Below are 14,623 nucleotides of genomic sequence, written 5' to 3'. Positions count from 1 at the left end.
AATTCATTCCCCTATCTGACCATTGTTTAAATATATCCTTCTAGGTTGCCTGTTTCTCTGTGTCAATATGTACTACCCTCTTCTCAGTACTGGATTATTTGTATTAATTTTCCTTTTTTTAGTTCTATCTTACCTGTTTTATTTCTTATTGACTGCTGGCTGTATGGCTGTAATAAAGATTTGATTTGATTTAATTCTGTACTGACACCAGGAGAGGAAGGTTATTTGTGCCTGTGGCTAGAAAAATAATTTTTCCCACTGGGAGTTCATCTGGTTTACCAAGAGAAATGATACATCAGTTTCCTGCTGTGAATTCTTGGCAGGAAAAAAAACAAAAACAAAAACAAAAAACCTTAGAAATTGTCTAGCACACGCCCCCACCCCCATAGATTACAACTTTCATGGTAGAGAAAGGTGGCAGGAACCACTTTGTAAGCATTCCTATGCCCATTTTAATTTAATGTTTACAAGTGACTTACTTAATTTGAAAGGTCATAGAGCCTTAATTTCTCTTGTATATTGCTATTCTAGAGCTCCCCCCCCACACACAACCACCACATTGTAAAAATGGACTGAAAACTCCTGATCAAAATTTGGCCATTTCACTCTCAAATGTCAATAGTTTAAGATCTAATTTTAATCTATACACAATCTTATATGTACATCTAAGAGAAGTCTCAGCAAGCTAAATCAGATTTACTTTTCGGTATCATACTTAGAATTATAGTTAATTTAGTAAAACCTTCTTTAGTACCATAGAGTAAGAGTATATAAATGCAGTTCTAGTAACTAAGCAACTGCCTTATCATCTCTATTAACTTTTGAGTATTTGATGGCTTTCACAAAATTTTCTCATACCAATATTCAATTGGGAGAGAGAAAAAAAGCTAAGATTCGCAGTCATAAAATTAGTTTTTTTCTCTCTCCCAACTGAATACTGGCATAAGGAAATTTTGTGAATACCTGAAGTACAGAGAAGCTGTTTTGTACTATAATGAAGCATGCAACAAATCAGTTCAGTAAAATTCTATTCAGCTTTTATATATATAGCCTTTACAAAAAAAGAATACAAGACTAGTGTGTAGCTACAAGAGACAGCCATAATTTTCATCCATATAAGACTGTCTTCTAATTTCACAAGGCAACATGAAATAGACCAACTGAAATGATTTATAACTCACTTGAGGACAATTTCACTCATTCTGTTTTCTGTTCAAAATCCACCATGGATGTTTCAAAGCTCTAATCTAGGTTTACAATTTATTTATTATGATCATGTGAATTAGTTCCACTTAATTTATTTAAATAATACAGAAATGTGCATTGTGCTTTGTGAAGTCAAAGGCACAATTCCTGTTCGAGGAGTTTACAATTCAGAACGATGCAGAAGAATATCCAGAGGTATGAATAAACAGAAGAAGACTTAGATATTATTTTAGTTACATATATTTAGGTTAGTTATAGGCTTAGTTACAGGAAAGCACCCTACAATTGTCCTCCAAGATTTGTTTGCTTATTCTCTGCATAGTTTTCTTTTAACTAAAGGGTTTGTTCTTAACTTTTGCATCAAATTCTGTTAGCTGAATGTTGAAAGTAGTTAGCTACAATCAAACTTCCAAATCCTAGACCACTACTTTTAAGCTGAAAAAGGAATATTTTAGTTTAACTTAAGAGTTGGAAACCAGATGTTGCTGGTTGGTTGGAACTGCTGCAAGCAACAGTCCAGCAACAACCAATTGCTCTTAAAGTTTTCTACTTATTTTCTACTTATTATTAATAATGTATGTGTACTTTCTATACGGAAAAGATGCTGAAGTTGAAGTAATTTAGGGCATATTAGAGCATAAAATACTGCATCTGTTATTAGATAGTAATATTCAAATTTGTAATTATAACTGTGTATGCATTATGTGTTGGGAAAGATATTCAGATGCCAGGATGTGTCTATTCCTACAAAGAACAGAATCATGCAAGCCATGGTATACCCGGTGACACTCCATGAAAACAAAAGCTGGACTTTGAAGAAGCAGGATAAGAAGAGTATTGACTCTTTTGAACTTTGGTGTTGGAAAAGACTACTGAAAATACTGTGGAGAGCCAAGAAAACAAACCAATGGATCATTGAACGAATCAACCCAGAGATCTCATTGGAGGCACAAATTATCCTACTTTGGACACAGAGAGCAAAGTCCTAACTCTGGAAAAGGCTCTAATGCTGGGAAAGGTGGAAGGAAAGAGAAGAGGGTGACTAGTTACAAGGACTGTTACAGTGGCAATGAGAGGAAGACCTGAAGGACCAGGGTGGGGACAGACTGTTCTAGAGAAAATCTATATGGTCGCTAAGAGTTGACACTGACTTGATGCCACATAATAATAAGAGTGTTTTGTTACAGTACCCATGCTTTCTTTGACTCACAATATGTTTGCAGTGTCCACAGACACTCTTTGCAGATACACTGCATGGCATTCCTCAACCTGCCAGTGTGTGGACTTCACGAGGATTCTTCTAAAATGCACTGTCGCTGAGAATTCTGTGAGATGGAAGTCTACAAATCTAATAGGATCCCAATTCCAGAGGCATTACACTTAAAGAACAAATAATTCACGATTTGGACACCACACTGAATGGCATCTCTGAGATGAGTAAATTGTGTATCAGCATTTTGAACAAAAGAATGACAAAGCCAGGAAGCAAGTTGTGATCTGTACCAATCTTCTATCTGCCAAAGTTTTTAAAAAGCTAAAAACAATTTAGAAATGAGTACTAACAAGGCCTTTTTGATTAAAGTAGATTTTCAAACTCTCTTGACTTGGATTGCCATTAATAAATTAGTTCATAAATAATAACTCCATTACTGTCAGTTCATAATTAAAGATAACTGAATCTTATTGCAGTAAACCAGAATACTGATACTACGGAAATTAAATTACTCCTTGATATACTAGGAATCCTTGAGGCACTCACCAACGTTGCAACTAGTTCCAAAGGAGGAAAAATAATTTGGAATTGAACCAATTCAATTACGAATGCCTGGCAGAATATGATAGATACAGTGGCAAATGCACATATTCTTGAATACACAGATCAAAAGTATGATCCAGTTTAACTGGAATATCAAAGGAAACTTTAAGTATGATGTACACAATTGGATTTTGGGAGCATAACATTTTTAAAAAAGGTGAAAAAAATACTACCAAATTTCTTTTAAGAAAAAAAAAATCAGCCAAAAAAGGGAGATATAATCGCAGTCTTAAGAAAAAGTTCTCATAAAGATGAAGCATGATTATCTAACACACACATATATGTAAAATGACAAATGTGGAAGGGATTAATTATACTGTAGGGCCCAAATTATTATGTCCCTAATGTTAATATTTTTTATGTTTTATTCTAGTGAAAAGGAAAATATTGAAAAAATAGAAACATTTTAAGTAAATAATGGCTTCTTATGCATTATGCATGAATAACAGAAAGGATGAAAGTTCAGCCACTTTTTTAATGGTATGTAAAACAGCAGTCAGGAGTGATTATTTCATTTTCACGTTTGTTTATGGACCATCTCACAGGTCCAAACTTTAATAAAGTTATGTTCTGATAATGATTCACTACAGATTTTGATAATATCTAGCTTACTGAGCTCCTATGATCTCTTTCTTTGTAATTTCTTTAACGAAGGATTAGGTAATCCCAAACTAGGTAACAGTTTCTAAAAGTAGGTGAAAGAAAAGCGAGTTTCATTTACAGGGATGCTCCAATAATTTAGTCTCAAGAATAAACATCTGACATCAGAAGCTACTAGAATTTGAACCTAAAGAATTACAAGAAAAAAAAAAATCAGGCTCCTTCAACTAATTTAGAGAAAAAGAGAAATGAATATCAATAAACATGAAACATACCCTTGTCTCTGGGTCTTCACACTTCTCCAACCCAAGACCGGAGACGATGTGGCAAGCTATGCTTACTATACTTATTAGAGTTATCCCATTAGGAAACAAAGATTATTTTAATTCATGAGATTATTTGCATTTCTAAGTAAAGGTAAGATTGATTTTCACTGAGCTGAAAATGTTGTTAAATGCAATGTATTTTATGAATTAAAATCAATGCATTCAAAACAGCAGTGATTTTATTGGAGATGATTCTCAAGAAAAATGCATAGAATTAAGGATACTTCCATAATGTAAACTATTAAAGAAGACACATTCTGTTTATATACATTAAAAACATGTATTAGTTAATATCTGGGACAAGGAAGCAGTTTAATCTCTATCTCTTTATGATAAAAATTAGGTTTAAAATGGAAACAAATTAAACCTGTAATATCACAGGTTTAAAGTTAAAAAAACCCAATCATTGTAAATGTTGATAGTCACTCTACACATATCTTCTTATAAATCAGCTCTATTGAGCTAATTAAGGTCTGATATTTTATATTTTAATCATATATATAAATTGCATATTATAAAATATTGTGCAATTTAGCCCAAACAATTTGCCTTTCTCCAACTCATATGTTTGCTGAAAATTGTGTTTGTGGTTATTGATAAGTAGCTTCAAAAGGGCAGACCAGCTGCATTTTGACTAAATATAGATACCCACTGATTCAAAGAAACAGTGTAAATTATGAGGTTTTAATATGCCATGAATATCAGCCCACAGATATTTCTAGTTTGGGTAAGTGTTATTAATGTACATTTCCAAAAAGAAAAATAAGAAGAAAAAAACACTTTAGATGGGGCAGCATGTAATGACACTTTTAAAGTATTCCTGCCTTATCACCTCTAAGTCATACTTATTCATCATATGTATATATGACCATTTTAAGCCTATTCTGTTCAACTTTCACTGGGATGTTACATCAGTACTATCATTAGTTTTGAAATATCTGTTTAATCCAGGTATGATGGAGGTAATCATTGACCCTACCTTAGAAGCAGTGCAATGAATGTGTTTAATTCAGCAGAGTGGAACCGTCAAAGACAGTCTAATTCCTTTGGAATGGAAGCTCTCTTTAGCTTTATTTAGCCTGAGCTACCACATTCCCTTGTTTGTATGTCTAAGAATACCTTAATATCAACATTAAAATGAAACTACTACTGGAAAAATTGGATCACTATTTTTCTGTAATTAATATATACCTGAAGAACAGAATATGATTATATTCAGGTCGTTTGGAGAAAAAAATACCATCCTTAGAACTTCACCTGGCACCAAGTTCTATATTTTTTTGCAGCAAGTAAAGATACTATTTTGTTGATCTTTAAAATCGTTATAAGTTCTTGGTTTTACCTTGTATCCTTTTTTAAAGAATTATCTGTATTTTTTTTTAAGAATTATCCAGCCATATTTTTATTAAACAAACAAACCTCACATTAGAATGATAAAAAGAACTCCAAATCTGCTTATTTATTCAGATTAATGACAGAAGTTGGAAGGTGTTGCTACAATGTAAGACTATTTGAGGGAGGACATTTGCTATTAAGTAAATGTCTAGGTTCTTTTAGCCAGCTATCAGGTGAAATGAGTATTTGAGAACTGGGAGCAAGTGACAAATCAGATCTTTATCCTTTTGTATACCACTGCAGTTCCCACAGTATAAAAACAGAACAGGTGCATATTAAGATATTACTATAATATCTCCGGATAAACAAAAAAGTTTCTCTTACCAGCCTTAGCAATATCTATGCATTAATCTTTCTGTGGCCAGACATTTGCCTTGGAGGCAATCTACAGTGTTAATATGCCAGGAATTTCCTATTTCCAAAGATTCTTTTAGCAATTACAGAACATTTAGCTCATTTAGGCAAATACAATCAGATACAGCTGAATACTTTGCTTTTTCCTACACTATCACTGAAAATTCATCGAACATAATAAACCATTGGTGTCTTCATATTATTTATTAATTTGGGGCCAGGACCCAACCAACATTAAAAAATATGGGGAAGTTTAAAAATTCATATACATAAATTACAAGAAGCAAAAAACAATAAATGGCATTAGGAAGGCACTAGCCAATTCCTCTCAGCTGAAGCTACGGATAAAAAAGTTGTCACTGTTCTTGATGCATTTAGAAACTGGTCACTTAAAAGAAAGCAATGACCTTCTAATGAGGGTAATTAAACTTTTTAATAATTAGGATTGTAAGTTTGAACTATCATTGTGTGTGGAGTGCACATTTTAATGGAACATGGGACCCAGATTAACTTCTGTACTTGAACATATACAATTTTCTTATGGGAAAATGATAAGCATGCATGACCTTAAAAAATAGATATGGAGAGTCCAGGAGGGTGGGGCAATTCTACTATACTAAAGATGGGAGACTGCCCTATCTGTCTGAATATCTAAATTCCGGACCCTCTGTTGAGTTCTGCCAAAATTTTATTAAGCCAAAAGTAAGTAAAGCTGGAATTGATAGACCATGATACAGGTGGTCCTCACTTAACAACCACTTGTTCAGTAACTGTTCAAACTTGCAATGGTGCTGAATGAAGGGGACTTAGGATTGGCCCTGGGAGTTCCAGCTGTTGCAGCATCTTGTGGTCACATGATGTGATGGAATGGAATTATGAAGGCCAGGCTCAGAGAGATAAGCATTTTCTTAGCTTGCCGCAGGAGCGTGGGAACTACAAGAGGATGAGACTGGCACCTCCCTGAGGAATTCACACTGTTGTGGCTGGGTGACTTGGGAGCTGGGGTTTCAGTCTGGGAAGATTCTTCCTAGAGGTTGTAGCTAATAAACATAGCTGAACTGATTTTGCATTGTCTCTTGGAGTTCCTTGGGCTAGACCTGACATCTGGTTGCCATTTGCAACCTTCTTTGCCAGCTTCTGACAAGCAAATAAAGTGGGGAAGCTGGCAGAAGGTCGTAAATGGCAACCACATGACATCCTCACTTAATGACCTGCAGTGATTTGCTTAATGATGGCAACTGGCAGTGTCGGGATTGTCATAGCCAAGGGTCCCAGTCACGTGATGTCAGGCTTTACAACCACCTTCCTTAGTGATGGCAATTTCAGTCCCAATTGCCATCATTAATCAAGACCTGCATATTAATATATAAGGTCTTGGTCAATTTTCTTTTGCAGGATGGATACAAATTATTGATCAGGGTAAGATAAAACAAGGATATTCTCCCAAAGGATCTGCTTTGCCCAAGACTTTAAGCAGCATAGAGTTGCACAGGCCCTGAAAAAGATACAGCCCAATTCTAATTACATTACAGCATTAGTGGTCAAGTGAAGGATGTGCGCTACTCATTTTAGAAACTTAGCTTGAATGAAGTCAAAAATTGAGATCCTCTAAAAGATACACACATGAATATCATATAGGAACATATCCTTCATATTTTATTTCTCTTTTCATGTTATAAGCTTCCTAAAAAAGCAAAACTTTGCAATTAGTTGTCTCAGCAGCGAACTAGTTACTATTTGCATGACTTATTATAGACACAAGTATGTATGACATCCTTCCAACAGATGAGTAAAATTATCTAGTAATGCATGATTACAAATCATGTTTCAGAAAATACTTCTAGACTGATGCTAAGCTATAGCATTGGGCTGATTATGGATTAGATGCCTTGAACACATAATTTTTCTTTCATGAAATGTAATTCCTACTGCAACATTACTTGTTACATTGCTTCATAGATTTTCAGTGTTTTCAGGAAATTCAAAGCTCTGTGCTTTGGATAATTCTGCAATGTAAAAAGCAAGACTTCCTCTTTAAAATTTTTTAATGAAGATGATTATGTACACAGCAATTAACACTATGTATTCTATTTCATTTTTTCCTTTAAGTTTTAACATTGAAGAACAACATGAAATGTTTGTATTACATGTATTTGAATAGAAGCAGCAATCAGGATTTGTTGATGCACCAATGATCTGCAACAGAGGATTTTAAAAAAGTTCATTGACTTGGCAATTTAATTACAGTGTTTTATCAGTTTACAGTGTTTTACAGTTTACAGTGTTTTATCATTAATTAGCCTTGTATTCTACAGTGAAACAACTTACTTTGCACTTTCCAAGTTAATACATGAACTATATCACAATTATCTTGCACTTTTCTAGAGTTATGATTTAAGAAATTATACAAAAAGGTATGTTTTTTAGAAAACTGCAGAAAAGGTGTAAACGGTTAAAAAAGAGGTAATATATTTGAAGAGGTGTATCTCTAAAATTTGTACAAACATTCATATGAATATTGGGTGGAAACATTGGGACCAGTTTATGAAATAAATGGGAATGTTTCATAAAATAAAACAGTTATTGCACTTTACTCATTTTTATTTAGTGGGGATTTGGACCCAACAATAATCACATACACTCAGATAACTGAATTTCATTCTAGAACACTTCACAGTTCTGGAGCAGTTGAAATAAGAATGCTTCTTAAAAAGGAATTGTAGAGAACTGATTTATAAGGAGAAAAAAAACCTAAGACAATTTTCTAAATGTCAGTACATAGCAAATTGCTTTTTCTATTACACACACACACCAAAAAGTATCAAACTTTTAAATATAATGTACATAGATACATAACTACAAATGAACCTTCAAAATATGTTATGAGAAATATATTGTATGCTAAGTATGATAAAGCTAAAATCAAAGTATTGTATTTCCCTGAAAGGAATATAACCCCGAATTTAAGATAATCCTACTAAAAAGAAGATTAGACAAAAAGATGGTATAAACACAAATAAACATCTTCTTTGGATTGTCGACTAACAGTTTCCAACTCCTACTCAAACTAACTAAATAGCCCTCAAGAAGAAAAAGAAAGCTAATACCCTACTCTTATTTTACAACTGCTCTTTTTAACTAGTCCACAACTACATTATAACATAAGAAATCTGGCTGGTTGAGATATCTACTGTATATACTTACATATGCAAGTGTGCACAAACATACACATACAGACATAAACATTTGACTTTATGTCAGTCTTTATTCATGGTGACCACACATTCCCACAAACATATACATGCACACACAGAAATATAATGTGTATGTGTGTGTATGTATACAGACACACACACATACATATGCTGTATTGCTTTTGATTTAATTAAAAGAAGTTCAGAGTATGGAAAAACACAAAGCTGTTTTAAGGAGTTGCAGACAGTACATGCCATGAATTATCTTTTGAAGATAAATCTGAAGCACTGCCACAGTGCTGCTAAACATATCCAAGTCAGAGAAATGTGACTTTTTTCAAGAGACATCCTTCCATTTACTGAATTCAGTTAGTGGAATAACATACCTTAGCATAAGTTACTAAGTACTCAGTTCAAACACAAAATGAACAATATCCTCAACAGACCAGTAGCTACTCTATGTGGAAATTTACCAAATATGTTGAGAATATCTTCCCTATCTGCAAAACTCATGCAAAAAAAAAAAAACAATGAAAAACCCAAAAACAAAAAAACAAAAAAACTAGTAATCTAGCTATCCTACCAAATAGACCAATTAAATATTTTGCTAACATACATGAGAAGTTTAAAAAAATATATAGCTTATTTGACTTATAGTGGACAGTAACAACTGTTACAGCCATTTCACAATATTACTTACTCTTTTATAATATGGACTGATCCCTATCATATCCAAGAGAAATATGCATAAAAATTCATTTTAAAGTAATAATAATAATAGTGATATACAGCCGAACCATCAGTAATTTAAATCTCTAGTTATAATTAATTGTAACCCAAATAGGAAGTCTGACTAAAGGAACCTAACTTTCACTGATGTAATACTGTATGTAACTCAGGCTAGTTTGTCTTTGGTTTAATAGAAACTGCTTGGGGTCAAAAGAAAACAGCCAATACATTTATTCAGGGTCCATTCTAATTCCTCTAAATTGACCAGGATCCTAAAAAGAACTCTATAAATTACCTAAAACTCTAACTCAATACAATTCTAACATTTGGTTTATTAGATTGCCTTCATTTGTACAATACCAATGCATTAATCCATTAGGCATTGTATGAACTAATCAAGTGCTCAGCAAAATTGTTGTGCCTATCTACTGAGAATTATAATGCTAATATTTTAAAAAGTTTTGAAATAACAGAAATCAATTGTTTGATGTTCTACAATTACTTGGTTGTGATAAAAGTATGCAATTGTTAATTTTATGCAGTTGCCTCAATTTGAGAAATGATTGTTAAGCCAATAATAATTACCCACTACAAAATTATTGTCTCATTGAGTGAGTGTCTTGTACATACAGAAAGCTGAAATTTTCTGACAAAACACATTTCAAATTAGTGTGGTCATTCAGAAGCTTCTTGGATTTCCACCTTCCATCTCAGCTTCCATGCAAAAGACTAAACAGAGTTTTTTGTAAAGAAGTTTTAGCATGATCTTGAATGACAAATGACATACTACCAGGTGCCAAGATAGACAGGGGAATATAGTCACCCCCACCTTCAGTCTTAACTGGAGTAGCTTTGTTCTCAGTGCCCTGAATAATTAATAACTCCTTTGGCAATCAGTCATGCATTCCTTAATGGCACCTAAGGCATCAGGTATCCCATTCACAAGCTCCCCCACAAGTAACAATAGACTTTACTACACTGGGTGTTCTATGCCAAGTTGTAAATGACATAATTTAAACTAAACAAGTCACTAGAAGGAATATTACCCAGACTCAAATTGGAATCTTTTATTAGGTTTGTTTACATAATATATAGTTGCTATGTAAACCAGATCAGTATTGAACAGATTTGAGATAGACTTCCTTAACAGAATTTTTGCCAAGCGACTTCCCTTCTTGCATACCCAAAGAACTTTAACTTTAAAAAATGCCTTTATAAAGTTCAGAATGAAAACTTTTTTTGAAGATGAAATACATGGGCTTGCAAAAATATTTGTAGAATTTAATACACTATATTCTAATGAGCCAAGGCTATACTGTATCTCTGAAGAAATACAATCATATATCTGGATATGATGCAAAGTATTTGTCTTTTTTTTTTTTTTACAATATTACTGTATGCAGATGTATCAAATCTCCTCTGTGTTTGGGGTTAAACAGATAACCTTGTATGCAGTGTACTTGCACATAGGTAAAAACAAAAATGAAATTTTACAAATGGACACATTTCTTTTAATAATCAAAACTGTGGTAATTTATTTTATTGAAGTAAAGTCTATCCTGACTTATGAATACCTTTCCTACACTTAATCAACATAAAACTGTTTAGAAAAATTAACTATGTTACAGAATTAAAATGAAAGCACTTCTGAAAGACATTTAGGATGGATCTCCACTGTGTGTGGCCTCCAATAATAAATATAATCCTGCACTGTTTTATTTCATGTTTACTACCTTTCTCTCTGCTAATGCATCCAATTTTTCTTCTTCTTGAAAAATATAAGTATTTCATGATTTAAAATCAGTTAATGAAAATGTACAGATAAGGCCATTGTAAAAAAACAAAAAACAAAAACAGTTTTATCTCACAGAAGTAGTTTTTACTTTTGATTGAAGTCAAAACTTTAAACTTGCAGTATATTCCAGTATGTAAAATTTAAGCATTTAAGTTTATAATAAACTAAAATTTAATAACTGTTTATATCTTGTGACATTATTATCACAGAAGAGCATATGCAGAATATCTCATTATTAAGAAGTTACTCTCTGCATTGATAAATAGAACTACCTGGTCAAAAGTGCTCTTCCTTACACTTTTAGAATCAGAAAATCTACTTTTATCTGTTAAACTATAGGTAGTCCTCGCTTAACAGTCATTCATTCAGTGACCCTACAACTATGTCGGTGCTGAAAATGGACTTGTGACCAGTTCCCAAACTTTAGACCATTGCAGCGCCCCTGTGATCACATGATAAAAATTCGACCTGGCCCCCATTTACAACCACCCTCCCAGTTGACTGTTGTTGTCTTCGCCTGCCTCCCCTCCATTGGACTCACCATCCTGGCCATGCATGCGGAGGCGCAGCGGAAATGTCCCGCTGGCTGGTGATGTCAGGTCAGTGTGCAAGGGCCACTCTAGGAGGTGTGGCTCTTGCAAGACTGCACCTGCGGATGTGGAATCATGGGCAAGATGGGTCCAAGCGAACGATGTGGGGTGCTTCTCATTTGGTAAGCACCCAGAGGAGGTGGGCTCCTAAGCAGGTGCTTCTTGGTGTGCTGTTGCTCAGGGACTGCTTGGCATGCTGCGGCAACAGGGTTACTTGCCATACTGTGGAATTTGAGGTAACACTCCTCGGGGGGGGGGTGAGCCCAGCAGAGCAGAGGAAGAACATGATGATCATGCTGAAGAGGACAGAGAGGAAAGTCCACTGGGGGCGGCAGTGGGGGAATACAGTGGCCTCTTCATGCTGGGCAGGGTGGCCAAAAGGGCAGAGATTGGCAGATGGGGGGAGTTGAAGGGAAGGTAGTCCCTTGCCTTGGAAAAACCAAGGCCCAGGGCTGGGAGGGACCAAGCTGGGAATTTTTGAGTAGCCTCCAACGACATCCATTTCTACTTTAGTAGTACACGCAGAAGTGCAGTAAAAAAAGTAATCAGGCTCCTTTACCTCCAATCAGATTACACTTCATATTTTAGCTCTCCTTTGAGGGATTACTTCAAAGTCTTCATTTAGCAATTGGATTGGGATTAGGATTTATTGGATTGGGGTGGTCCTTGCTTAACAACTGCTCAGGATCCCTGTTTAATGACAGAACAGGGACTGGTGGAACTAACATCACTAAGTGGGGCAGTCATATGATGCTTCTGTTAATGACCACTTTGCTTAGCGATGGAGTTGCTGGTCCCAATTAGGGTCATTAAGTGAGGACTACCTGTATTGCAAACAAATCCAAAATGCATAATTTTGAATCAACTTATACAGCTATGCCTTCCCACTTTCATGACTTGGATCACTGAGAAAACAAAGTGTTTAATTTCCAAAAAGATATCTGATTAATTAAGATTAGAACAGATATAAAATCCATCCTATGTGAATCAATCAGGAGTAGAAGAAAATTAAACATGGAAGAAATGTTTAATACTTTTCCAGCTATCATTTACTTTTTGAGTAGCCTCCACCGACATCCATTTCTACTTTAGTAGTACACGCAGAAGTGCAGTAAAAAAAGTAATCAGGCTCCTTTACCTCCAGTCAGATTACACTTCATATTTTAGCTCTCCTTTGAGGGATTACTTCAAAGTCTTCATTTAGCAACCACAACTGGGACTGGCAACTCAATTGTTAAGTGAAGCGGTCGCTAAGTGAAACCGCAACTGTGCTTATCTTCCTTCAGCTTTCCTTTGCTTTACAGACCTGCGAAGGTCATAAATGCAAGGACTGGTCGCAAAGTTACTTTTTAATCACCATTATAACTGTGAATGGTCCCTATCTGAGTCAGTTGCTAAATGAGAACTACTTGTATTGACATTTGTCAGGGATGCTTTACACTGGATTCCTGCAGTGAGCCAGAGGTTGGACTCAGTGGCCTTTTCCAATTCTATGATTCCACTTATTGCATTAATCCTTAATCTTTTATCATTATGCTTTGAGAATCAAAAGATAGAAATATGCTACTTACTGTTGTGAGAAGATTATAATGAATACAGAATCCAGGTTCAGAAGGAAAATATTCATCAGAAACAAATCTTATCCTGATCTGGTTTCCTTTAGAGATCTGTTTGCCTGGAACAGTAGCAGAACCACACCACCGCCCTAAGATAGTGCCATCACTAGGCTCTTCAACTTCTACAAAGTCATACCTACAGCAAAATATATATACATACACATACCATTTAATCATTGTAATATGAACACAGGAATATTTATGAATAAGAGAAAGTCATAAAGACAAAACCCATTTATATACAAGTATATGAGTATTTATATACAATGAGTATTTATATGAGTATTTATATACATTTACATACAAGTATATGAGTAGCAAAGTATTTTAAACAAACAAAATCACAAAAACAATAAAAGGAAAAAGGCAATAACAAAAATAGATATAACCACATTGAAAAGTAGTCCTTTTTGCTGTTTCCTATGTTTAGTAAATCCATAATTCTTTAGTGATAAATTCCAAGGTTTTTGTATACAGTTCAAATGTACACAGTTTAAATATCTTAAACTGTATTGATCTTTCTAACAAACCTATGATTATTGAATCAAAAAGTAATAGTTTATATTATATACATACATGTCCCCTTATCCATTTTATTCAGCATAATGAGAATGACAGCCAAACCTTTTTCAAACATTTTCCAGAATATTCAAAGATGTGAAAAAAAATCTTTTGTTGAATTAGTCTCAGTATCATACTTAATATCTTTAAGGTTCTTAATCATTAATTGGTTAATACATTAATAAACCAATTCTTTAATTCAGAGATGTTACAAATCAAATATTTACTTTAACGATATTCATTGCCTGTATATTTAAACAACACTGTAGACTTAATGTAAAACGCATTCCAGTTCTGACAATAATACAGGGCAATACAGAAGCAACTAATGTACCTGGAGAAAAATCTGAAATCAAGAGATGCTTTAATTGAAAAAAATGCTATTTCACAATTTTAGGCATCTAGATTCCTCTTGCAGTTATGTTTTAAGACTTATTTGGC

At 34.2% G+C, this 14,623-nt stretch overlaps 1 protein-coding gene across 1 annotated transcript in view; it reads right to left on the bottom strand.

The window, feature by feature from the left end:
* PDGFC (platelet derived growth factor C) overlaps positions 1-14,623 on the bottom strand; it is a 123,397-nt gene that overhangs the window by 16,950 nt on the left and 91,824 nt on the right. Inside the window, exon 3 of the mRNA XM_007432353.4 lies at positions 13,577-13,757. Within this exon, the coding sequence (XP_007432415.1) occupies positions 13,577-13,757 (181 nt within the window). The remainder of the gene's footprint in view (positions 1-13,576; positions 13,758-14,623) is intronic.

The sequence above is a fragment of the Python bivittatus genome, unplaced genomic scaffold (genome assembly GCF_059951505.1).
Source record: "Python bivittatus isolate LINGU-HERP-01145 unplaced genomic scaffold, Pbiv_v1 ctg000070_np1212, whole genome shotgun sequence".
NCBI lineage: Eukaryota > Metazoa > Chordata > Lepidosauria > Squamata > Pythonidae > Python > Python bivittatus.
Note: the sequence above shows the minus strand (reverse complement) of the source record. Positions and strands in the feature narration are given on the sequence as shown.